Source organism: Pteropus alecto, unplaced genomic scaffold (assembly GCF_000325575.1).
Source record: "Pteropus alecto unplaced genomic scaffold, ASM32557v1 scaffold13, whole genome shotgun sequence".
Classification (NCBI taxonomy): domain Eukaryota; kingdom Metazoa; phylum Chordata; class Mammalia; order Chiroptera; family Pteropodidae; genus Pteropus; species Pteropus alecto.
The window spans coordinates 355,966-380,321 of NW_006434373.1; the positions used below are offsets into that span (position 1 = coordinate 355,966).

General features: G+C 51.0%; 1 protein-coding gene across 1 annotated transcript in view; it reads left to right on the forward strand.

The window, feature by feature from the left end:
• Positions 1-22,804, forward strand: part of GAS6 (growth arrest specific 6) — a 44,018-nt gene extending 21,214 nt beyond the window's left edge. The window contains exons 5-15 of the mRNA XM_006909340.3: positions 2,037-2,159; positions 3,178-3,300; positions 9,183-9,305; positions 10,127-10,248; positions 11,184-11,302; positions 11,677-11,866; positions 13,934-14,098; positions 15,317-15,485; positions 19,335-19,507; positions 20,967-21,195; positions 22,268-22,804. Coding sequence (XP_006909402.1) covers positions 2,037-2,159; positions 3,178-3,300; positions 9,183-9,305; positions 10,127-10,248; positions 11,184-11,302; positions 11,677-11,866; positions 13,934-14,098; positions 15,317-15,485; positions 19,335-19,507; positions 20,967-21,195; positions 22,268-22,422 — 1,691 coding nt within the window. The 3' untranslated portion in view covers positions 22,423-22,804. The remainder of the gene's footprint in view (positions 1-2,036; positions 2,160-3,177; positions 3,301-9,182; positions 9,306-10,126; positions 10,249-11,183; positions 11,303-11,676; positions 11,867-13,933; positions 14,099-15,316; positions 15,486-19,334; positions 19,508-20,966; positions 21,196-22,267) is intronic.
• The last annotated feature ends 1,552 nt before the right edge of the window (positions 22,805-24,356 follow it).

Consider the following 24,356-nt stretch of genomic DNA (forward strand, 5'->3'; position numbering starts at 1 on the left):
CTACCAGGAATTAATTGTGGTGGCAAGAACAAGCCCTGTGGAGAAAATGCTGTGCCCAAACTTGGAGTCAGGCTAGAAACATCAGTCATTTTAAGAAATACGTAATAACTCAGTGGTAATACCAAGACCGACTCTGGCCTGGTGCTCTCAGCAATCGGTGGCCCTGTTCCTAGAGACCAGGCAGTGGAATGAATGATGACTTCAGATCTGCATGGAGCAGGAGCAGAGAGGAAAAGCTGGAGAACCTTTGTTATCAAGGAGTTGGACAAGCCTCTCCAATGCTACCCACCTGTCACATTATTTAAGATGCGCTATTCACTTTTTTAAATCAAAAGAGTGATAATATCCGATTCAAGTGCTATAGGTGGATACACGATCCTTGGAAACAATACTGGTTACATGGTGTGAATCACAGTGGATGCTGGTGTTAGAGAGAATGTCTGTGTAGCTGGTCTGAGCCAGGGCCAAGTAGCGTGCCCTTGGTGCCCCTCTGCTACCTGGCCATCCACCTGCCCTGGCCTGGGGATTTATGATGGCCAGTTGGACTGAGTGATCACAGTCTTCATAGCTTTTGGGGAAATGTTCCTATCTGCCCTTAACTAAAAACAAAACAAAGAGAAGCTGAGTTTTGCCTTCAGGTAAAATCTACTCACTGCAGGCACCAGCGAGTTCACCAAATGCCCTCCCCCTCTGACTGTGAACAAATCAGCCCTAGCCCTCAGTTTGGACCTCAGCCATGGACTCCCATGCTGTTCAGAGGCTGGATAAGCCATGTCCACTCTGGATGGGAAGACAATAGAAATAGGAAAATGACAGAGAGTCACCGGGAGATGTTTAATGTCTGTGGGCTCATGAGAGGAAGAGCCTGTCTGAGCCTGGCCAGCTCAGCATTTCTCCAGCATCACCGAAATTTCTCAGCCATTGTGTGTGTCTGCAGACACTAGCCTTTCTCAGCCTGGTGGAGTCCAGCCTCTCCACAGTGTTCTGAAAACCCACACAGTGTTTCAGATTGAGCGGCGATGGCAGAGAAGTGGACGGAACGGCCTGTGCCTCCCTGCCAGGCCCACCGAGGCTCAGCCAGGGGCCCCCTGGAAGGATTCTTGGAGCTCTGGGTGCAATCATAACTTTCGGCTGCTCTGCACTCAGCTGCTTGAAGTCTAGCCGTGATGGTGATGTTCTGGGCTCCGTTTCATGGAGGCTTCTCCTCGTCACATGGAGACCCCTTGGAAGGCACTCCACTGGGATAGTCTCTTAACTACAGGCCCTAAAACAGGGAGAAATTGTGCCAGTGATTGACATGCTCAGCTCAGACAGATGGCTTCCCACCGAGTGGGTCAGAGCAAATCTGGCCTGGGCGTGGCCACCCTGAGACACTGTGGGAAGCTTTGGGAGTGGCCAGTGCAGCCTGGGGCTTGGGGCAATCCTCTGTCCTGTGCAGGCAGATTTCTGGGAAAAAAAGGGGGCAGTGCTCCCGCAGCAGCCAAGCCCAGTGGAGAGAATGTTGGCGAAGGTTGATGAGCTCAGGGTTTGAGTGGGCAAGGGGCCTGGCCTGAGAGGGTGGGAATGCCCCCTGGGGATGGACGAGTGTTCCTTATCTGTCTGGAAGGCCCTTGGGTCAGCTAGGGGTCTGTTGACCTGCTCCCTGGGAGGTGTGAGCTCATGGGGCTGAGCCAGCCCACTCCTCTCCTCTCCTGCTCCCTGAGGCCCAAGACCCCAACCCCCTGGCCTGTTGGGTAGGTGGCTTCTCCCTCCAAGCTGACCTGGGTTTCTTGAAACTGGCTAGGGACCTGGCTAGCCCGTTTTGTGATCCTGCTCCTGCCCAGAGGCAAGGGTTCTGTGCGGCCAGCCCAGGCCAGTAGAGGGGACACTGATGCCCTGGGTCTGCCTCAGCAGATGCTCCTGCCAAGGGCCAGTGTTCCCAGGGTCCCAGAGAGAGGCTGTGCTCTTGCCCGCAGTGACCAGTCCCTCCTAGCTGACCGGTCCCACCTAGCTGATTGGGAGCAGTTCAGGATGATTTTTTCTTTCTTTCATCTCAGACCTGCCTGACCAATGCTCTCCAAACCCCTGCAATAAGGAGGGGACCCAAGTCTGCCAAGACCTCATGGGCAACTTCTACTGCCAGTGCAAAGCTGGCTGGGGGGGACGGCTCTGTGACAAAGGTAAGGCCTGTGCAATTATGGGACAGAGTTGAGGGTGTGGGTATTGGGACCCCCCTGCAGGGCTGCCCAAGGGGACCCCCGGGCTGGAGTGGCTGTGTCTTCCTTCTCCCTTTTGTCTCTCCCTGCCACAACCCCCTCCCTGCCCCACTTAGGGACACAGCCATGCTGGCCCACTCTGGCTGAGACAGGAGTGGGGAAGCATGACAGGGCCCTCAATAGCCAGCCTCTGCTCAGCGACTGGGCCAAAAGGGAGAAGATGAGTGGACAGGGCACCCCAGCCCCTCAAGTCCTCACAAGAGCAAGAACATTTAGACTGCGCAAGAGGCCCTGCTTTTGTTTCCTGGGACAGGGGCACTGTCCAGTCAGAAGCCATCTAGTCAGATCCTTGGGAGAACTAGGGAGGAGCAGGGTGATTCCTCTCTGAGAGCGGGACTAGAACAAAGGAAAGAACCACTGTAGGGCAGTAGGAACGCCACATGGGAGCTAAGCGGCTGCCCCTGTTGACATCAACCCCTATTGATTGAAAAGGACAAGAGTAATTTCCTCTCCAACATCCCTCGACTCTGCAGTCGTGCAGTGTCAACAAAGAAGCTGCAAGAAAAATCCCCCAAGACTCGGTTAGGACCGTCGGACCCCTTAAATGTGATGGAGAGCCCTGTCTCACCTCAGGACCTCCTGATGTTCCTTCTTGGGGCAGCTGAGCTGAACTAGAGGCCCTGCTCTCGAGGGTCTGCGAGGGCTCAGCTCAGCCTGTGTGGGGCTTGGCCAGGCTGGGTTCGGGCCTTGTGGTTTCCCCACCATATCTGTCCTCGGGCACTTTCACTTCTGCCCTCCTTCCATGCACACTTGGATGGCCACAGAGCGGGCACTGTGGACTGTCACCACCCACAGCACAGCAGGGTCTCCTTATACCCTCCCATCTATGACCTGAGAGTGGATGCAACAGAACTAGTTTCCGCGTGGGTCGTGTGTCACCTCTGGACTCTCCCCTGTCCTTCTGTGTCCTGTGTGTGCCCAGATGTCAACGAATGCAGCCAGCAGAACGGGGGGTGCAACCAAATATGCTACAACAAGCCGGGCAGCTTCCACTGTGCCTGCTACAGCGGCTACTCACTCTCCACAGATGGCAGGACCTGCCAAGGTGAGGCCCTGGATGCAGGACCCATAGGCTTTCCCAGGTCTCTCTCCTCGTCTCCCTGTTGCCCTCCTCCCTGCTCCTCCCCACTTTTACTTTTGCAGTTGTCGAATTGCCCAAGCTGGCAGTCGCATTTGCTCTGCTGGCATTGGCTGGCTCCTTTGGTTCCGGATGGGAGGGAAAAAGGGAGGAGGGGTGTTTTGCAGAAAGAGCACATGCCCGGGCATGTCAGTAGCCACAGGGAGCTGCCCCAGCACCACCTCGACACAGGGTGATTCACCGTGTCTGTGGAGAAGGCTGGCTCGGCTGAGGAGACGGAGCTCCTGCCCTGGGAGGCGGTGTGGCTGCTGGGCCTCCTTCTAGTGCCCCAGAGTCTGCAGGCTTTTCTGTGCAACTCAGAGCCATGCACATCTCAGGGGCCATGGGCAGGTGGCAGGGGGTGAAGGCTCTGGTTTCAGGGGTCTGACCTCTCCACACCCACCCAGCTCATTTTCCCAAGGCCCCCTCCCTGCCCAGTCGCCAGCATCCCTCTGGGAAAAGCTTACTCGCTGAATAAAGCAGGAGGCAGCTGAGTCCCCACTTTCTCTTCTGCTTCCAGACAGTCCAGTCTGGGGCTCCCCACAGCCTAGCACCCTGAGCACACCTCGGAAGGATACTACAAGCTGTGTCCCTATCCTCTCTGCCCCTCCCCAGGCATTGCCTAGTCAAAGCCACCATGGGCTGCACAGGAGCAGCACCACACTTTTTAGGGGGTGCCTTCTTCTTCCCCACTATTCAACCCAGACATGCTAACATTTGTCTGGCTGCTGCATCCCTGAGAGTCTGGGCATGTTTTTTAGTGCTGCCACCAGCAGCTCACCCAGAAAATGAGACAGACGGTGCTCAGGGAGAAGCAGTGTCAGGTGTGAGGATCTGAGGCAGGTCTGGCACCATGGGGTGAAGCTACGAATCAGGACAAAGATGATTTTTCCCATTTGGAAAACAGTTTCCACTTTCATCCACATCAGTGGGCCCCATCCCTGACAACCCAGGAGATAGTCTTGCATCTATACAACACTTCCCACCAGAGTACACAGAGTAACCCACTTTCCTTTCTGTCTGCCTGCCTTGACTTAAGACCAGCTGTCCTATATCAGGGCTGTTGGCCAGGTGCCAAGTTCAGACCTGGCTCTGTCACAGCCTGAGGAAAGGTCTTGCACTCTGCAGGTAGCGTCTTCATCTTTAAGAACAGCCGAGGACATTTCCATTGTTGGGCAGAAGTATTTAACACAGCACTCGGTGGTCTCACTGTTACCTGAAGACCCTGTCCCTCCCTGTTTTTCTCTGCAAACCAGGAGCTCATCAGCTCAGGGTTTGCATCTGGTGCATCTGCAGCCACGGGGGAGTTCTTGGGCTTCCCAGACTCATTGTCAGGTTCCAGGATGGGACCCTTTCCTGGGCTCTTTGGACACTCCCAGGTAATGCTGCTGTGCACTGCAGAGGGAAGCCCTCCTTTTAAAAAAACACTCCTGGAAAGACCATAACTGATCAAATTACTAGTCTACTTTCAACCTCCCACCAAGTCTGTGAAGCTTGAAGAGGACACAGTGGTCCTAGAGAACCTCTGCATCCTGTTGCCAGAATAGCGTGCTAGAGAGTGGGTTGGGGTTCTGCACCAGCCGAAGTCAGGATACCTCAAGACACTCTGATAGCATGACTGATTAATAATTAGTGTGATGGCAAGAGCCCCGCCCTCACTGCCAGGTTTCAGGGTGTGCCTGCAGATACTGGCCCTCACACACCTCCCTTCTCTTGGCCATTGCTATTTCTTTTGGGACCTTTGTAACTCCAGACCCAGGCACAGGAGGATTTGGAGAATGAGAACCATGGAAGAGACTGGACTTTTCCATCATGTCCTTCCTGGTCAGACCCTGAGATGCTGGGAATATTGAAGCAGGAGTCCCTGCACCTCTGCCTCAAACACCTTCCCTGGGCAGCATGAGGAAAGAGTCACTGGGTTAATGAGCTTAGGGCTCAGGACTCTTCCCCATCTTTCCTTGATGAGGCGGGCAGCCGCAGGCTGCGTGGCCAGGCAGGTGGGCCAGGCTGGCCCCTCTCCTAGAGGGAGAAGCAGATGAGGGCCCCATGGGAGGGGGGTGTTGGCGCTTGTTTCAGGGCTGGTGGACCCCATGGCCGAAGTGCACACATTGGGGTTTGGCCAGGGGTTTGTGTGCCCGGTGACAACACCATCTGCCTACCTGCCCGTATTTGGCTTTCCTGTGTTACTGCACTCTGTGGGTCAGAGTTGGATGGCAGCATCTTCAATAGGAAAGTGTCTGGACGGTTAAGAATGAAGGAGGAGGGAACCTAGATGGCTAGTGTCGTGGAGGCCCCAAGGAGGGGATTCGGGGCACAATAGGGGCCCCCAGCTCCACTTGCCACATTGCAGAAGGCTCTGTGGCAATATGGCTGCTGTGGAAGAAGGAAGAGAGATGACTTGGGATCACGACGGACACAGTGGGATTCAGGGTTCCATCCACTGTTTCTTGTTGGGAAAGGACGGCCCAGTGCTGGGTCCGCTGGGATGTGGCAAGGACAGACTCCCATCGGGAGAGAAAGCCCCAGTCCCAGGCCATTCCCTGGTGCTGCTGTGAGTCCCAGTCCCCAAGTATGTTCCGGGCCACAACTCTGGGACTTGTGAGAAATGCAGCCTCTCAGGTCCTCCCTGCCACCTGAGTCAGAGGGCTGGGGGCAGGCCAGCCAGGTCTAGCAGGCCCTGCAGGGGCTCTTGGGGAGCTAGAGCTTGAGGTCCTTTGTCTAAGGCATCACAGAGTGGCCAGCAGAGGCCAGCTGTGCCCACTCTGCCCAGCAGCAATGCCTGGCCTATGAGAACAGGTCACTAGGGACTCTCTTGGCTGCCAACTCAGTAACATTCAGAAGCCGATCATCTGCCCAGATCAGAAGTTTTCCTGGAGTCAGCCAGGCTGGCAAAGCCTGCAGGGTGGCCCTGGAGCTTTCCCTCCAGTTGTGGCAGGATCTCGTCAGCTATGGTTAGAGTTTGCCCTGACGAGCCATTATTTGTGCAGGGCGGCCACTGCAGTCCCAAGTGTGAGCGTGGTGCCCCCCCAGGAGAGCCTAGTCTCCTCCCCACTCCCCAGGGCTCTGCCAGGTGTCCCTGGTGTGGCTGGTGCCAGTCTGGCTCGCCACCCTTGCTGAGGAGAAGCCAGATTCCTAAGCTCCAGGACATGGGGTTGGCCAGCCTAGCTCCTGAACTAAAATATGGTTTCAGAAGCAGAATCAGTATTGACAGATCAATACTGATAAAGAACTCTGCAGTTTTACACACTTCCTCTTGGGGAACACGTGCTGTTTGTGTTGGCTCATTCCTACCATGGGTCACAATGTCACAGTTTTCATATTTGAAAGCCTGTGTTTGTTGGTTAACTGCCCTTGTACTGAAATTATGAGTAGTTGCAAAGCTTTGAGGTATGTAGTTTTATGTCGCCATCTGAGGAACTGATTAGTAGTTGAAGTAACAATTGCACTTTTTAGATATTCCTTCTTTAGCTGAAGGAAATCGTTTTTTTAAAAAATGGTTTTATTTTGTTTTTATTGTGCATAGTCTTTGCTTATGTAGAAATTTGTAGATATAAATGGTGGGGTTATTTATTTTAATTAGTGTCTAAAAGGAGTTTCTCTTTTTAAAAACAAGTCGGATATCAGCATTAAACACATAAACCACAAAACACATAACTGTCAAAGTAAAAATATGTTAGGATTCTTTAAAGTATTAAAAATAATTAATTATACAGCCGTAAAAAAGAAATCAATCCTGATTGACATAGAATGATGTATATTTATATTGTTAAAGTGGAAAGGAAGATTACAAAGCAAGTATGTCTAACATGTTATTAAAAAAATGTTTGAATGTCAGGGAGAAAACAATCTCTCACAATATATACCAGCTATCCAATCATTTAATAGTGTCTATCTTTGAATGATGGGATTAAAGGTGACTTTTACTTTTTAGAGTATTTTTTATATTGTTTTTTATAGTATCATGTTGCATTACTTTTTTTTATAATGTAGTTTGTTTGTTTGTTTATTCATTTATCTTAAATTTTATTAGTTTCAAGTATACAGTACATTGGTTAGACATTTATATAGTTTATAAAGCGAGCCCCCGAATTGCTCTTTCTCTTCTCTGGCTCTCCACCTAGCCATTACATTAATGCTGACTGCATTCACTATGCCGTGCTCCCCATCCCTGTGACCATCTACTAACTACTAATTTGTACGTCTTTAACCCTTCACCCCATTCTCCCAACCCCCCAACCCCCGTCCCCTCTGGCCGTCACCAGATTGTCCTCTATATTTGTGAGTCTGTTTTCGATTAGTTTGTTCTTTTTGTTCCTTAGATTACACATATAAGTGAAATCGTATGGTATTTATCTTTCTCTATCTGACTTATTTCACTCAGCATAATAACCTCTAGGTCCATCCATGTCATTGCAAATGGTAGGATTTTATTTTTTTTTAATGGCTGAGTAATATTTCATCATATATATGAACCATAACTTCTTTATCCAATCATCTGTTGATAGGCATGTAGGTTGCTTCCATATCTTAGCTATTGTAAATTGTGCTGCCATGAACATAGGGGTGCATAGATCTTTACGGATTATTATGTTTTGGTTTTCTTTGGATAAAAACCCAGAAGTGCAATTGCTGAGTCAAAAGGTAGATCCATTTTTCATTTTTTGAGAAACCTCCAGACTGTTTTCCATAGTGGCTGTACCAATTTGCAACCCTACCAACAGTGTATGAGGGTTCCCTTTTCTTCACATCCTCGCCAACACTTGTTGTTCTTTGATTTATCGATGATAGATAGCCATTCTGACAGGTGAGAGGTGATATCGCATTGTGATTTTAATTTGCATTTCTCTGATGATTAGTGACCTTGAGCATCTTTCATATATGTCAATTGGCCATCTGGATTTCCGCTTTGGAGTAATGTGTTCGGGTCTTCTGCCCATTTTTTAATTGGATTGTTTGCTTTTTCGTTGTTGAGTTGCATGAGATCTTTATATATTTTGGATATTAACCTCTTATCAAATACATCATAAGCAAATATCTTCTCCCATTCGGTCGGTTGTCTTTTTGTTTTGTCGATGGTTTCCTTTCCAGTACAAAAACTTTTTAGTTTGATGTAGTCTCATTTGTTTTTCTTTTGTAGGAAATGAGTTTTTTAACTGCGGGGTTTTTTTGCTTATTGGTTGCCAAAGTGGCAGAGTGGATGGAAACATCAGGACAGAGCCTTGATAATGTATCATTACCAGGCGTTTGATTTCAGGTGGGCAGAGCCCGGTGTGAGTAGGATGCAGGCTGTCTGTGGTGGTGGCGAGGAGGCCAGGGCACCCGGAGGAAAGCCTATAGGGCAGCGGGCAGCAAGGGGCTCCAGGGATGCAGGGCGGGACTGCAGTTCAAAAGGCCCCTGGGGGTTACTTTTTCACCTTCTTGTACTGCAGTTATTTGAATTAAACAATTCTGTGCTCACCCCTAGCCAAACAGTGCCCTGTACAGTCTCTGAAATCAACCTTCTCAATCGGGACCCTGATCAGAAATGCCCCCTACCCCCAACCCACTCTGGGAGCTGCAGCTGCAAAGTCCAGTGGATGGAAGGAAGGAGGGAGACTGGAGGGGAGGGGAAGCGGGGAGAGTGGAGGGGAAGAGGACAGGGGCAGGACCAGGGGAGCCTGGGACCAGGAATGTATCTCAAGGGCCTGTTCTCAGCCTGCCAGCCAGGGCAGTAGCAAATGTCTGGCTCACTGCTAGTAGGCCTAGGCCAGCTACATCCTTCCCATCGACATGGAATATAGCCGTGGCCTGTCCGCCGGTTTTTCTTGCAGATGTAGATGAATGTGCTGACGCAGATGCCTGTGGGGAGGCACGCTGCAGGAACCTGCCAGGCTCCTACTCCTGCCTGTGTGACGAGGGCTACGAGTTCAATTCCCAGGAGAAGGCCTGTCAAGGTACCCATCCCCAATTGATGCAGGCACCTCAGATACACGTAAATATGTGTACTCTTATGTACACACGTGCATACCAGTGCATGTGCAACACACATCATGTGTGCATAACACACATGTGGTTTTGGGTGCAACTGGGCACCTTCTCCAACTTGCTATAGACACAGAGAAAAGATCAGACAAGAAAGTGCCCCAGTGCTCCCGTGGCAGACTTGGGCTTCTCTCCGGTCTGTTCTACTTGTTGTATTTGGGGACAGGCCTGCGAGATCTTACTTCTGCTGAGTCCCAGCCATGTCCTCAGGGAGCACAGAAAAATGTACTCTTTCATCAACTTTCTGCCTGCTGCTCTGTGGCTGCCTGCTTCATAAGGGAGAAGATGAGGTGGTCCCGGGCCCTGCACCCTCTTCTAATTCCCTCCAAGGGCATCTTTCAACCTCCCAAAATACCCCAGGGACACCTGTCGATGGCATAGATCTGCACCAGAACCTCAGGCCAAGCGTTGCACAGATGCGTTTTGCATGCTGTGAGGTAGTGTGCGCCGGGCGTAGCTTGTCCTAACATCCTCCTCACCTGGTACACTAACGCCTTCCCTCAGGAAAGAGCAGAGGAAGCGCAGATGTCTGGGATGGGCTGGGCCTGGGCGCCAAGCACGGCCGTGGAAGCTGGGGTGGGTGCTCTAGGAGTAGGGGTCTCAGGGCTGGATGCCTCCTGAGCACACAGTTTAGCATTCGTTTTCATATGGGACGTACCACATGTGTGATCAGAAAGAAAGCACGTGCATTTACACAAAGCAAGGTTGAGGCTGTTTCCCTTGTGGCCGGCAGATGTGGACGAGTGTGCGGAGGGGCGCTGTGAGCAGGCCTGCGTCAACGCCCCAGGAACCTACACTTGCCACTGCAATGGACGCGGTGGCCTCAAGCTGTCCCAGGACATGAACACCTGCGAGGTAGCACCCCGCCCGCAGCCAGGATGCTGCAGCCCTGCCCCTGGATTGGACTGGGCTGCCCAAGTGGGCTCTGTTTATGGTCCTTCAGCAGCTGGCGGGGAGGTTTGATGGGAGAAATGCTTTTGCTGAAAGGCCTGGTATCCCTGGGTGACGTGAGGAAATGTGGGATAAGAGACGGGCTTGTCCCATTCCAGGTGTTTGGTTGTATTTATGAAACCACTACAGCAATTCCCTACTCCGCAGGTGACCAGGCGGTGCGAACCCACAGTGTGACTGACTCATTCACACATGAATGAACATTTCCTCACTCCATCACACTTGCCTAGGTTCTGAGGCAGGTGTGTCGGTCAGTGCCTCCTTACCGGGGGTGGGAGCAGTAGGCCCACTCTGGACGGCCCCTGACCACCCCTCTGGGGCACACACCGCTGTAATCCCTCTGGGCAGTGGAGAAGCTTCATCGTAGAGTAGGGAACTTTCTAGAAAAAGCAACCTCCAAGGCCTCCATATTTTATTTATAGTACAATATTTTGTAGTTGGTTTTTTATTATTCTCTATACTTTTCTGTATGTTTGAAATATTTCATAATTAAAAAATAAAAGTAAGAAGGAAATTATCAGAAGGACAGGGCAGTGGCATACCAGAGTGTTGTGGGAGCACAGGAGCACAGGAGCCCGAGGCTTCTGGAGAGATCTGAGACCAGATGCATCTGGAAGGCCCCACACAGCAGGTCAAGTTGTCACAGACTCTCTGGGGATTTCAGCAAGAGCCCAGCCCTGACATCCACGCACCGCCTGTGTGCGAGCCGGAGCCCAGCTGGGTGGGGGCTGTGGGAGGACACAGGGCACATCCAGAGTCCTGACAGGCCCTGTGTGACTGGGAGAGGGGCTGAGCCAGGTTGCACCCCTGCCTGATGCTCCTCACTCCCATTCTGACAGGACATTTTGCCCTGTGTGCCTTTCAATGTGGCTAAAAGCATGAAGTCCTTGTACCTGGGTCGCATGTTCAGAGGGACACCAGTGATCAGACTGCGCTTCAAAAGGCTGCAGCCCACGAGGTGAGAAGGTGGCTTACACAAAGCAGAACCTACTTGGGAGGGACCCAGGTAAACCGGCTGTCTGACAGCTCCGCGTCCCCGTGTCCCAGGCCAGGACCCAGAACAGTCATGGCCATCCTGGCCATCAGCTTGGTTTTGACACAGATGCAGCCACAATGTACTTTCAGTGCTGGGCTCCGAGTCAGTGCCAATGGGATGCCTCCCATAGGAACTCTGATTCTGGGTCCCTGTGGGGGGCTTCGCCTATGTTCGCCACGTGACCCTGGCCTGCTTACCTGCTGCTCTTTCTAAGGCCAGTTTGGGCTCTCACAGTGAAGGAGGCTGTGAGTTGCCAACTTTTCATAACTAATTTGTTTCTTGGTGCTGGCGCTCAGACTGGTGGCGGAGTTTGACTTCAGGACCTTTGACCCCGAAGGCATTCTCTTCTTTGCTGGAGGCCATCAAGACAGCACCTGGATTGTCCTGGGCCTGCGGGCCGGCCGACTGGAGCTGCAGCTCCGTTACCATGGTGTCGGCCGCGTCACCAGCAGTGGGCCTGTCATCAACCACGGCATGTGGCAGACGGTGAGAGTGGTCACCATTGCCTCTCTTGGGCCAGCCTGGAGTGTTTTGGGCTGAAGGCCATGGCAGTTACTCGTGCACTCACACACTCAACATTAGTGGGTACTGCACATGGCAGAACAGGTCTCCCCAGGAAGCTTACCCTTTGATAGAGCATTATCTCATCGTGCAATCAGAGCCATGATTCTCAGCAGGAGTGATCCTACCAAGGGACACCTAGCTGAGTCTAGAGACAGTTTGGGTTATGGGGGCACCTGGCACTGGGTCAAGGCCAGGGGCTGCTAGATACTCTAGCTCACAGGATGTCCTACTACAAAAACCCTCGGGTTCGGGCTGTCCACAGTGCTGCAGCTGAGAATCCTGGATTGAGGTCCGGGCTCCACCTCTTATCTCCATGTGACCTGACCAAGCTCCAGGAGCCTGCCTGTCAGCATAGGGCAGGGGCAGGTGTGACAATTGACATTGCCCCGGGCTCTGGCTTCTGGGATCCGCTTCTGCCTGCTGAAATCCTAGCGCACTCACACTCGGTGCCTCTTTACAGAGTCCTGCACCTGGGGGCAGCTGGCCTGCTGTTGGATTTGGCACACACAGCCCTGTCCTGCATCTCAATGCCTGGAACAAAGCAGCCTGTGATACAACAGGCTTCCTCCAACAATTCAGAGACTCCATATATGGAAGTGAGCTTTTAGAAGTAAACACTTGAAAGAGAAATGGGAAAAGCATTCTCTTTTCCTTTAGAAGTGAAGATAAAATAGAAAATGTCACCCCAGCTTCTGTAAATAAAAACACTGTAGACATTTGCTAATATTTCTATCCCGTCAAGTAATGTTTAGTTCCTTCTTTCCTAACCTCTTAGAGCACAAGTATCTCCAAAGCAGTGAGAAGGGTGCCATCAGCAAAACTACAGATAAAACAATAAATCTGGAAGGAAGCAGCCTCGGTGATTGAGGAAGCAGGTGTTCTACACGAGGGAGCTCAGTGCCCTGCTGTTGTGGGGCATGAGGGGTCCTGGATGGGGCTGGGGACGGTGCCTTGAGATGAGGAAGCTGGAGGAAGCAGGACCACCTGATCTACAGAGCTGCCACCCAACCCTGAGACAGGAACTGGTCATTGAGGAGCAGGGTCGGCTCAGAAATAGTTTCTCTTCATTCTGCAGTTTCTAACCAGTCCCCTACCCCCAGTGGCACCCCACACACAGACATCATGTTCTTTTGACCAGATTCAGACCCAAGTACCTAAATGTTTCTCCACGTTAGCCAAAAAGGAAATTTATAGACTTCTGGAGGATTAGGAAGATACACAGTATATAGAATGATAGATTTTAAAATTTTTCTCCATAGAAAGTAGGAGAGAATGGAAAGTGTTAGAATGGACTTCATTCAACATTCAGTGTATGCCAAGCACTGAATTAACTGTTGGAAATTTGGAAATAAAATGTGTTTTCCTGCCTTCAGTGGTGTACAGCTGAGGATAGAAAGTGCCAAAATAGGGGAGCAGCAGAGCCAAGGCTGACCTTAGTAGGGTGGCAGTGACGTCAGTGCTGATCCAGTGGGGCAGTGACGTCGGGGCTGACCCAGTGGGGCGGTGATGTCGGGGCTGACCCAGTGGGGCGGTGACGTCGGGGCTGACCCAGTGGGGCGATGATGTCAGGCACGATTCCCACTCCCTGGCTGAAGCTTAGTGCAGGGCCCTGGGACAGGAGATGAGAAAAGTAGTTCCAAGCGGGTTTCCTTGTAGGGAGACAACGGGTGGGGGCAGTGCTGGGAGGGAAACTATCAGGGCCTAAGCCACACCACCAGCTGCATGGAGGTTTGCATGGTCCACGGAGGCAGGGAGGAAGTATAGGTGATGAACATAGACTTGAGATTGGGTGCTCTCTGTCCTAGGTGGTAATGAACGTGTTCCCCATGTGATTGGATTTTCTCTTGGCTCTCAGTGGTGATAGGAACATGGTCTCCCTGAGTTTTGGTGTCTGTTGGTCCTGGGTGGTGATGAAGGTGGTCTCCCCTAGGTTGGGCGCCCCCCGTGAGAAGGTACACTTCCACCTCTCACAGTGCTGGTTTTCCTCAGATCGCCATTGAGGAGCTGGAGCGGAATCTGGTCATCAAGGTGAACAAGGATGCTGTTATGAAGATTGCGGTGGCAGGGGATCTGTTTCAGCTGGACAGAGGACTGTACCACCTGAACCTCACCGTGGGAGGCATTCCCTTCAAGGAGAAAGAACTTGTTCAGCCTGTAAGTGCTGTCATTCGTCCCTGGGGTCAGAGCCTGGGATCAGTCTGAGGACAAGTTTTAACCACGAGCTGCCATGTGGTTAGCACTAACCAGGTTTGGCAAGGGACCCAGAGAAAGGTAAAGTTTTCTTTAAAGTTAACAAGCAGCAGGGAGCAGCTATATCATTAATCTCACCATCCCTTTCAATGAGACTCATTTGAGTTTTCATCTGAATTGATAATAAAAATGTCTATTTTTCAGTGGAGATAAAACAAAATGAAATTATTCTTTAAGCAATCAACTTTTTTGGACAGTTCCCAAGAACATTTGGGTTGTTAACCCTGCCAGGATTTCCATAGGGGAAAAGACCTAATGGGGAGGTCAGTACTGGTCCTTTTTCACAGTCCTGCCCTTTCTCGCCCTTCCCTATGCCACGTGCCTTTGCGCCCCCATTTGTGTTTCTCCGTCTCCCAGCATGCTGATGTTAGTGGCCAGAACCCTTGGCATTGTGATTACGATTTCCACACCCAACATGAGAAACGAGTCATGAGCATGTCGATGTCCGAAGGGTGGGTGGGATTAGTATCGTCTTTTCTCCAGTGGGTGGAGGAGGGGCACCCTACACACAACCTCCGGTATCAGACCTCCATTCTAGGTCTTCGGTCTCACAGTTACCGTTTATACCCCTTACACCTCATTTTACAGATGAAAGCTGAGGTGCCCCGATTTGCTCAAAACCATGTACCAAATGGACAGATGGGCTGGAATTAATATTCCCAGCCCCTGCACTTACATTTCCATAGGTGCTTTTTGGGTGCCAGGTAAAGATACCAGGCACAACTGCTGTATAAATGTCACCTCATGCCACATTCTTTCAGTAGGTGGGTGGTCGGTGCTCCTCACTCTGTTTTATGAGCAGGGACCCACGATGTAGACAGAGCAGGTGGGGTTCACTACACAACATGTGTTCTTCTTACCCTGCATGGGAAGAGGAGAGACTGCATTTGCTACATGCAAAAGTAGCCCGCAGTGAATCATTTGTCAAGTGCAGAGCCGTTTTGTGAAAGAAAGAACCTCCACAAGTAGGATTTGTCCATTTTGCGGTAGATTTTCACATGCCTGTGCCAAGAGGGTGCCCCATTCATTTGACAAGGATAGCATCAGCCACACGCCCTCTTGTCATGGTATCTGGGAGCCTATGTGGCTCTTAGGAAGCCACTGGAATTTCTGTCTTTCCAGATAAACCCCCGTCTGGATGGCTGTATGAGGAGCTGGAACTGGTTGAACGGTGAAAACACCGCCATCCAAGAAACAGTGAAAGTGAACACGAAAATGCAGTGCTTCTCTGTGACAGAGAAAGGGTCCTTCTACCCCGGGAATGGGTTTGCTTTCTACAGCCTCGACTATGGTAAGTCTTGGCTCCTGTGTTGGAATGGCTGTGGCTATACTCTAAGCCGATACACACCAAAAAATAGGAAAAACAAAAGCAGCTTTTTACCCTAGGACGACTGTGTCAGGGATAAACTGGTGCCCACCACAGCTGTGGCTATACTCTAAGCCAATACACACCAAAAAATAGGAAAAACAAAAACAGCTTTTTACCTGGGACGACTGTGTCAGGGATAAACTGGTGCCCACCACGGGCCCTGGGGCAGGATGCAGTGGGGTCAGGGCACATGCCCCACCTCTCGGGGGGTGGGGAGGATGTTCCTGGTCTGTTTCCAGTTAGCCAGTGAGGAAGAGATGACAGATGGAGAGACTATGGCCGCCCTGCTGGTGCTGTGGAGGCTTAGATGGGGAGGCTGGGTAGGATGTGAAGGATCTAAGAGAATGCTTTGCAGAAGATTCCGAGACAAGAAAAACTTAGGTTTGTCCAAGTGGATGGAGAAGCTCTCAAAAATGTACTCGACATTGCCATCACCAGTGGCTCATGAGGAGAAAAAGAAAGCAGTATTTCAAAATTGCAGTGTGACTGCCTCGAGCACTCCAGTGAACTCAGGTTTTAAAAGAAAGAGAAGAACCAGAGAAGGAGAAAGGGCCATCTAGGATTCATAGAAACAGGCAGCCCAGCCCAGCAACTCTGCCAGGAAGGCCGATAGTCTCCAAAGAATCGAGGCTCATCGGGCCGGTGTTGATAGCAACGAAGGAGCTTTTCCTTTATACCTGGAGAAAAAAACACATGCAAAAGGGACATGAAGCTGGTATGTGATATGTACACATAGCAGAAAGAGGGCAGGAGATGGGGCAGACTAGACAGGAGGCAAGTGTGGGCGGGCCAGGGCCCTGAACACTGTTTGCACACCTGAGTTTGTGTGTGGGGATGTTGAGGGCTTGGACCTGAGGTTAGTTGGGAATCCTCATCCTTCAGTGACAATCATCTAGGGAGTGAGTGGAGCTGTAGGAGGCAGAGGGTCAGCCCAGAGGCCCTCTCCACTTAATGTAACTTCTTGAAACAAAATACAATATGTCTATCTTTTTTTTCATTATCGAATTAGTGACAATTTAGAGTAAAAACAAATAATCCTAACATACTGATAAATGAGCATTCACTTAAACATAAATTTTACATGAAATGCATTACCATTCCAAATCGTGTATGTTATCAATGGCCCAAGGATAGAAACGCTGTTTCAAGGACGTCGGCATGAACAGTTTGGATTGGTGGATGGCTAAGCAATTCTGTTGTTTGACTCTGGACTCATGAGATTTTCTCTAATCTTTTCCTTAGATAGGTTTTTAATTAACCTTTGCTTCTTGAGCACACATCAGCTGGAACCCTTATTGTCGTCACTATGCCTGAGTTCCTAGACCTTAATGGCTTTTGAGTTTGAGAATGTTAGGAGATCCATGTATCCTGGCCCATGAAAATGTACATGGATGGAATTGTGCGAGCTCTCTAGACAGGTTCAAAAGCCCCTGGAGCCCACGTCCAGAACCTTGTCTATCCGATAGCTTTTACAGGTGCTTCCTCTCTAGCTCCGGGCCAACACCCAGATCCAGGTAGGCTCTGTGGGAACGTCTCATGCTCCCTTTTCTGTAGCCTGCTGCTGCCCAAGCTCCCGGTGTTGCTGCAATGGCCATTTCTCCTGGAGCCATTTCTGACTCTGCCCTTCCTCTCCTCATTCTCACACTGCGAGAGTCCCACTAGGGCGCCCCCAGCCCCTCTCTGTTCCTAAAATTCTGAGCCGTTTATGGTTAAATGCCCACATTCAGTTTTCCCCTGCTCGTCAGCCCAGGAAGGCAGGCAGCACACTCCCTCCTTCAGACCTCACCTCCACTTGTCCCCTCCAGCACCCAGTGGAACCTCTACATTCAAAGAGGGTCCATCCAGCTCGGAGTTGATGAGAACTGCTCCTGCCTCCTTAGCAAGACAGGCCATCCTCTCAGGACCTGTATCACCATCCTCCTTTGTCTCTTTGCTTTAATTGTCTGAAGCATTACCATGCCATTAAAGGTATTTTTGAGAAAAGAACCATTCGCTCCTAATTGTACCTCCTAATACAATACGCACATTATTCATTTAGTCTGCATCTTTGTACATACTGGAACACCATTATAATGTATAATATAAAATTATATGCTATAAAACATTTAATGCATTTTTCACTTAATATTATAAAAACATTTTTCATGGTATAGCAAAGCCATCACAGGTATAATCTCCAATGACTGCAAATGCTCCCATTACTGTACATATCACAGTCAGCTTACCATTTTTTGCTATAGTTTTGATCTGTAAGTTCTATGACAGCAAAGTCCAAATGGTATTTAGAACTATGCATTTTTTAATAAGTCTTGAACTATACCATTAATGTCTACTTTATAATATAGAAAAAGACTCACTGTGAAATTACAGGTTCTGTACTCTTTTACTCTGCCACAATTCAAAATTGGTTTGGACTCACTAGGTCTCCAGGTCTGAGAAGCCCTGGGTGGGAGCAGGTGCGTAGTAAATCCCATCCTGTGCCTGAGAAAACTTCCCAAGGAGAGCTAAGGTGCTGGTGCCTTCACATAGGCTCTGACAACCAGCCATGTGCCAATCCCTCTGGAGGGAAACTTACCAGAGAACCCTCTTTTCTCTTCCTTCACAAAGAAATGGAAAACAGTAACAGGTGAAAATGCTGTATATATATTTTGGGATTTCTTTTTTCCAATTCCGTGTACATTCAATTCAATGAACAGTTATTGAGAACGGACCATAATAGACCCCACTTAAAGATGGGGACCCACAGATAACTCGAGAAGCTCACAGTCCAGTGGGGAAGAGGCAGCACCTTTGATGCTAAGCCCGGCCCAAGCTCGAGTGTGTGCAGACGTTGCTTCAGTGTTACTCTGCCTAAACACAGCTCCTTCCTCGGGACTTGAAGTTCTTGTGAGATAGAAACACTTAAAAAACCAAGAGGACGAAGGCTTTCTTCCGGTTTCTTCATCGGCAGATGATTCAAACATAGGAAGGAAACACGGAGTGGTATTTGCCCTCAGAGAACAAGAATCCAACCCTTTCTGCCAAAATGTGTTCGTTGGAACTGTTTGTGTAGGATATATATAGATATTATATACATATTTCATTTAGCTGCACTATATATGATGTGGCATATCAAATGCATCTAAATAAAAAGTCACTCCACTAAGGCACTAGAATAGTAAAAAAATTACAACTGAATATAAAATTGGGCATGGTCTTTTGGAATGACGCTTGTGGCAGCTTCTCTTTATATTGCATTTTAAACGCTCCAAAAAGTATTTCCAACCTTGTAGAACTGCCTTGAAAGCCGCAAGTGTAATACAGTGAGACAGGGCTGTGACACTCCAACACATCCTGCAGGAAGAGCCAAGTCCTGCAAGAAAGGAAGTGAGGGGCAGGTGGACACCCTCAGCCTACACGGCACACCTGCACCTGCAGTCCCAACAGGTCTGAATGGCTGGTCTGGTGGTCACTCGACGAGGCGTTCAGATCAGGGCGCTGGCATGGCCAGGAAGGAAGCAGCCACCCTTGGGTGGCCCTAGCACCTTTTGACTGTGGGCAGAGCCTGAATCACGTGCCCGAGTTGTTCTGTCGCTTCCCAGCTATGGGCTCAGACAGTGTTGCCTTCTTAAAAGGCCAGCGTTGGGTTGCCGTGCAGCTTCCTACCTGCTTCTGCAGCTGGGCCGCATCTCCGCCACGCAGGGCGGGGCTGGGAGCTGTTGCGAGCGCGCTCCGCTCAGTCCCACCCTTCTCTCGCTTGTATCGCCTCCTGATGCGCCGCCTTCATTGCAGCACGAACATCTCCAGACATCGGGACTGAAACAACCTGGGAAATAGAGGTCGTAGCTCAGATACGCCCTGCCACCGACACAGGAGTGTTGTTCGCACTGGTGGGTAACAACCACACCGTCGCCCTCTCCGTGGCCCTGGTTGACTATCACTCCACCAAGAAGCTCAAAAAGCAGGTACTACTTGCTACCCTGCCCCAAGGGTGGAGGGACTGCTCTGGCATTCAGCAACACCTGGGGCTGTGTACCCTCAGGGCCCCAACCACTCTTCTGGGGTCACCCATTCTCGACCTCTGGAAGTTCTATCCCACCTTCTCACACTTGGCTTGGGGACATTGTCGACCTGAGAGTCACTTGACACAATTATACATCAAAGTTGTCATGGGCTGGGGAGGCCAGGGGTATGTGAGCCAATTATGTGATGGGGTGACTTTCTCACCTGTACTGTTGGCCAGCTAAACGGTTTAGAACAATTTGAATTAGTTGCTCATATTTAAGTCATATGATTTCACTAACAAATTCAGATTTCCATTTTCTCTTGAAAAGTCATGTGCAAACACAGCCTGGACCCTCTGATAGCATGATTCCCTGGGTAACAGAGGCAGAGCTCTGAGTACACCTGCCCCCTAGACAACCGTCACTTTAACACAGTCCCCACCACACCCTACTGTTTGCTGACATTCAGTCAACTATCTCTGGTCTTGGGCTTACTGTTTTCTCAGAGAACAGCTAAGAGGCCCTGGAAATAGGTTTTATTCTCTCTCCTCTGTCCAAAGTGGGAAAACATGACTGACCCAGAGGGGTACACACTCATCAGGTAAGCCTGCCCTCAAAAGCGATCAAGCTCTTTTGCCAACCAAGACTAGGCAATAACAGATTTTGTTTCCACTCAGATTCACTCACTGCCACCAAGGCACGGGTCCACACACTGTCTAGGACTGCTTTTACACAAGTCCCCAGCTTTTGCTATAAAAAAGCTATGGTGACCACCCAGGCAGGAAGGAGAGGGCAAGACTGCCCGTGCTATAAAGTTTTTCTGTTCTGGCATCAGAGTGTGTTTCTGGCTTGTGTTGTCAGAGGCGTGTTCTGCCCGGTGAGAGCACCCCAGGCTGCAAGGCCCACGGCCTGCTGGGATGTTTGTGTTTGCTGCCCGTCCTTGCTGTTCTGTGTCAGTGGCTTCATGTGGCAGTTTCACATGGGAGAAGTGGAACGTGTCCTTTGTTCCCGGTCACAGACACACTAATGGCTTCTAGTCAATTTCTGCTTAAGCCAGTGCACATCTGTCTGGATTACTGGAATGTGTGGTTTCCCCTCCTGGCTCCTGGCCTGGGATGGTGTTGTTGCTTTATCTGTTCATCCTCTGTCATGTTGCAAGGGGCCCCGGAGGCCTCTTGATAGCGCCTTTGATTTGCACATGTAGAAACTGAGTCTCACATTAGCAAGCTGAGGAACACAGAACCCAGGCCTCCTGAGCCCCATGACACCTCCCAACCTACAGGAGACCCTCACCCCCAAGGAGGTCTCGGGGCCTGGGGAGACTGGCAGCCCCCTAGCCCGGGACAGGACACGCAAAGGTTTAAGTTTCGGGGCTGCGCCGCCCCCACCCCTGCATGCTTAGGTGTGCTTTTCTCCTCAGCTGGTCATCTTGGCCATGGAGAACACCGCCCTGGCCCTGATGGAGATCAAGGTCTGTGACGGCCAGGAGCACGTGGTGACCATCTCCGTGAAGAAGAGCGGAGCCACCCTGGCAGTCGACGGCACCAAGGGCCAGAGCGAAGTGAGCTTTGCAGAGCTGCAGGAGAGGCTGGCTGCGCTCGGGAGGCACCTGCAGGGCTCTGTGCTCACTTTCGTCGGGGGGCTGCCAGGTAGGGTTCCCTGTGGGCTGCACGCTCGAGGGTGGGGGCACCGGCGGTTCTGACCATCCCCAACTTGCTTGCCTCAAACTGAACCTGGGTGTTTCTGTACTGAGATGGACTCTTTATTTTAAAGGAAGAGAAAAAACAGGTAGGTTTATTGTCTGGCATTGTGATGCCTTCATGTTCATCAACACCAGCTTAGCGGCTTATCTGTTGAGGCTGAGAGCACGATTACTGGGGACAAGCATTGGCCTGAACCTGCCCCACCTCCACTGCGTCCTCCAGGAGCACCTACCTGAGCACGCATCAGACAGTGGCTCCGGCCAAGGCCTGTGGGGACTGCCCAGCCAACCAAGAGCTATGCTGGAGCCAGGTGCCCCAGTGCCCCAGGCCTGCCTTCCCCGAGTCTGGGTGTCCAGCTGCTATGGCAGCAGACAGAGTAATCACCAGCCTCTCCTGTGTCCAGGAAGGACCAGCATACGCTGCCTCCTACACACTGTAGGGGGGACTCTTGTCTGATCAGTGGGGAAGTGCGCTTGCCATGTTGCCTGTGGCCATGAGCCGAGTGATCAGGGCAACGTGGTAAAAAGGCAGACAAGAGCCAGGTGCTTATGTAAGCCAGTCCCCATTTGCTCCCATTGCTCAGTGCAGGTTTTCACTTGCTGCAGATAGCAGGATTTCTGTCTTGGCTACCAGACACAAACTCCATTTTGTTTTAATAAATAAAGCTTTGAAGAGGGTAAGAGAGGACTGGCAAAGCCCTGCAGCATGAATGATTCATTTGGGCCAAGAAGAAGACAATCTTTATTTAACTGATTCGACTATCTGTATGTACTTCCTGGGGGAGTAGAGGGGGGAGTGTCTTGCCAAAGCCTGACTGGCAGATGTTCTGTGCCTGCCTGCGGGCATGTAGTCGAGCCAGGATGGCGATGTTCTGGAAGGAAAGGAAATGGTGCCCCTGAGAAGAAAGTCCAGGGATGGAGAAGGACCCACGGTGCCAGTGAGTGCTGAGGCGGGAGACACAGAGGGTGGGGAGTCAAGCCTCCTAAGACGGTGTTTGTTCTTTCTCCACATCTCCCAGATGTGCCGGTGACCTCAGCACCAGTCACGGCCTTCTACCGTGGCTGCATGACGCTTGAGGTCAACCAGAAGGCCTTGGACCTGGACGAAGCCTCCTACAAGCACAGTGATATCACATCGCACTCCTGTCCTCCGGTCGAGCAGGCTAGCCCCTAGACTGACCACTGCTGCCAGACGAGAAGCCACAAAGCACTCCTCACGCTTTCTTTTCAAAACAAGGAAAGGAAGGCGTCAGTCACCCCAGCCTGCCCTGCGTGAGCAGCTCCCCAAAACACTGAATCCTCGTGAGCTGAGTTTCCTTTGAGACCTTTCTTTGCCTTGTAATATATGTGTAAATAGTTGAGAGGACTAATGTTAATGACCCGGAAGCACACCCCCGAACCCCGCAAAGCGTGAAGCTGGGCTCCAAGGAGTTGACCTGAGGGTGGAGGTGGGAGACCGGCATATGCCAGAGCAGACCCAGGAAAATAATTCTCTGTTATTTTTATTACCAAATGCTTCTTTCTGACCTAAAAATATGGAAAAATAAAATATTTACAGAAAACTTTTTAACTCTGTGTTGGCGGATTCTGTTCCTTGCACCTTTAGTGCTCAGCAGCTCGGAGTAAAAGGATAGAAAAAAGAACTGATGCTGTGGGTCTGAGGCCGAGGGAGACTCTAATGCCGACCCTGGGCAGAGCTGGCCACCCTCGGAGAGAGACGAGCCCACTTCGCTGAGGAAGAGACAGGCCGGCCCCTGGGCGCCCGCCTGAGCAGGACGGCGGAGGGTAAATGAAACAGCACAAGGTCAGCACCTGCTCGTTCCTCTCTGAGCAAGGCCCTTCACCTCTCAGCCTCATGCTTCCTCTGAGAAGCCGTGAACAGTGCTGAAATGGCACTTGGTCTGGTGTCAAGTGCGCTGGAATCAGGAATCCTGGTCCCACTTACACCTCCCACTGGGCCTCAGCTCCTGGTCTATAAGTGGGAGGTGGAGCAGACACTCCTCACATGCTGACCGCAGGAGGGTGAGGGTCAGTGACAACACCAGCTGTATGAAAATGCATGTGGAATGCCAGGAGCTACTGACACAGCGGAGGTCACAGAGGCCTGTGGTTGGAAGCTACGGTGGGGCACGTTCATTCTGTGCCTGACATGACCGCCGTGGAGGGGGCGCGTGTCCCACAGCCAGTGGTGTCATCATGGCAGGCATTCAAGCAGAGGGTCCCAGAGAAGTTTCCAGCATCTGGTGAGAATTGTACTCATGACTGAATTTTTTAAATTTTTAAATACAAAACCCCAGTGTATGTTCTGAAGCAGTCAGGCAAGTTTGGGTTGTGTTTACTTTCAGATCTTGTTCCTCAGACGGCTGCAAGGTTTTCTATAACCCTGTCATTTTACCCTTATGGCGTTAATCCCTAAAAGCTGTATCAGCCAAGTACAGAAATCAGGCAGTCTGGGTTTCAGTATCTTCACGTCCTCCTGGCTGCTGAACATGAGTTTATAAGTCACAACTTGAACCAGAGATAAGCAGGGTTTGGAAAGGAGGATCAGAGCCTGAAGAATCCACCCACAGCTAAATAATGAGCACACAGAAAGCAAAGTGGGCCGTGTCACCACTGAGGGAGGAGAAACTCCCCTCTAGATCTCTGGAAAAGAGGGAATGACCCCCAGGTCTGCATCGGAGGCCCCTGCCTGGTTGCAGTGCCAAGGTGGAAGGACTCTGAATGCACCCAGGTTCGAGGAGACACTCATTCCTCTTTACCCAAAGGCTGGCCCACCCTAAAGGGGTCGGGGTCCCCAAAACTCTTGGAAGAGTTGGTAATCACGGACACCCATCAAGAGGGGACCCCCCACCCTCACCTCAGGCCAACTTCACCTCAAGGAAGACCAGCCTGAGGCGCGAAGGTACAAAAGTGCCTTGGTGAGGACACAAGAAGGTGGGAGTGCTCAGGCCCCCCAGGTCCAGGCAGGGCTGGCCAGAGCGGCCGGGGTCAGTTCTACTGAGCATCACCAGGGGTCCTTGGTGCACTTACCAGTGTTCTGGGGGCTCCCACTAAAATCCTGAACCCCCTTTTTGCTCCCCAGCCTGCCCCACACCCCCATGTGCGTCG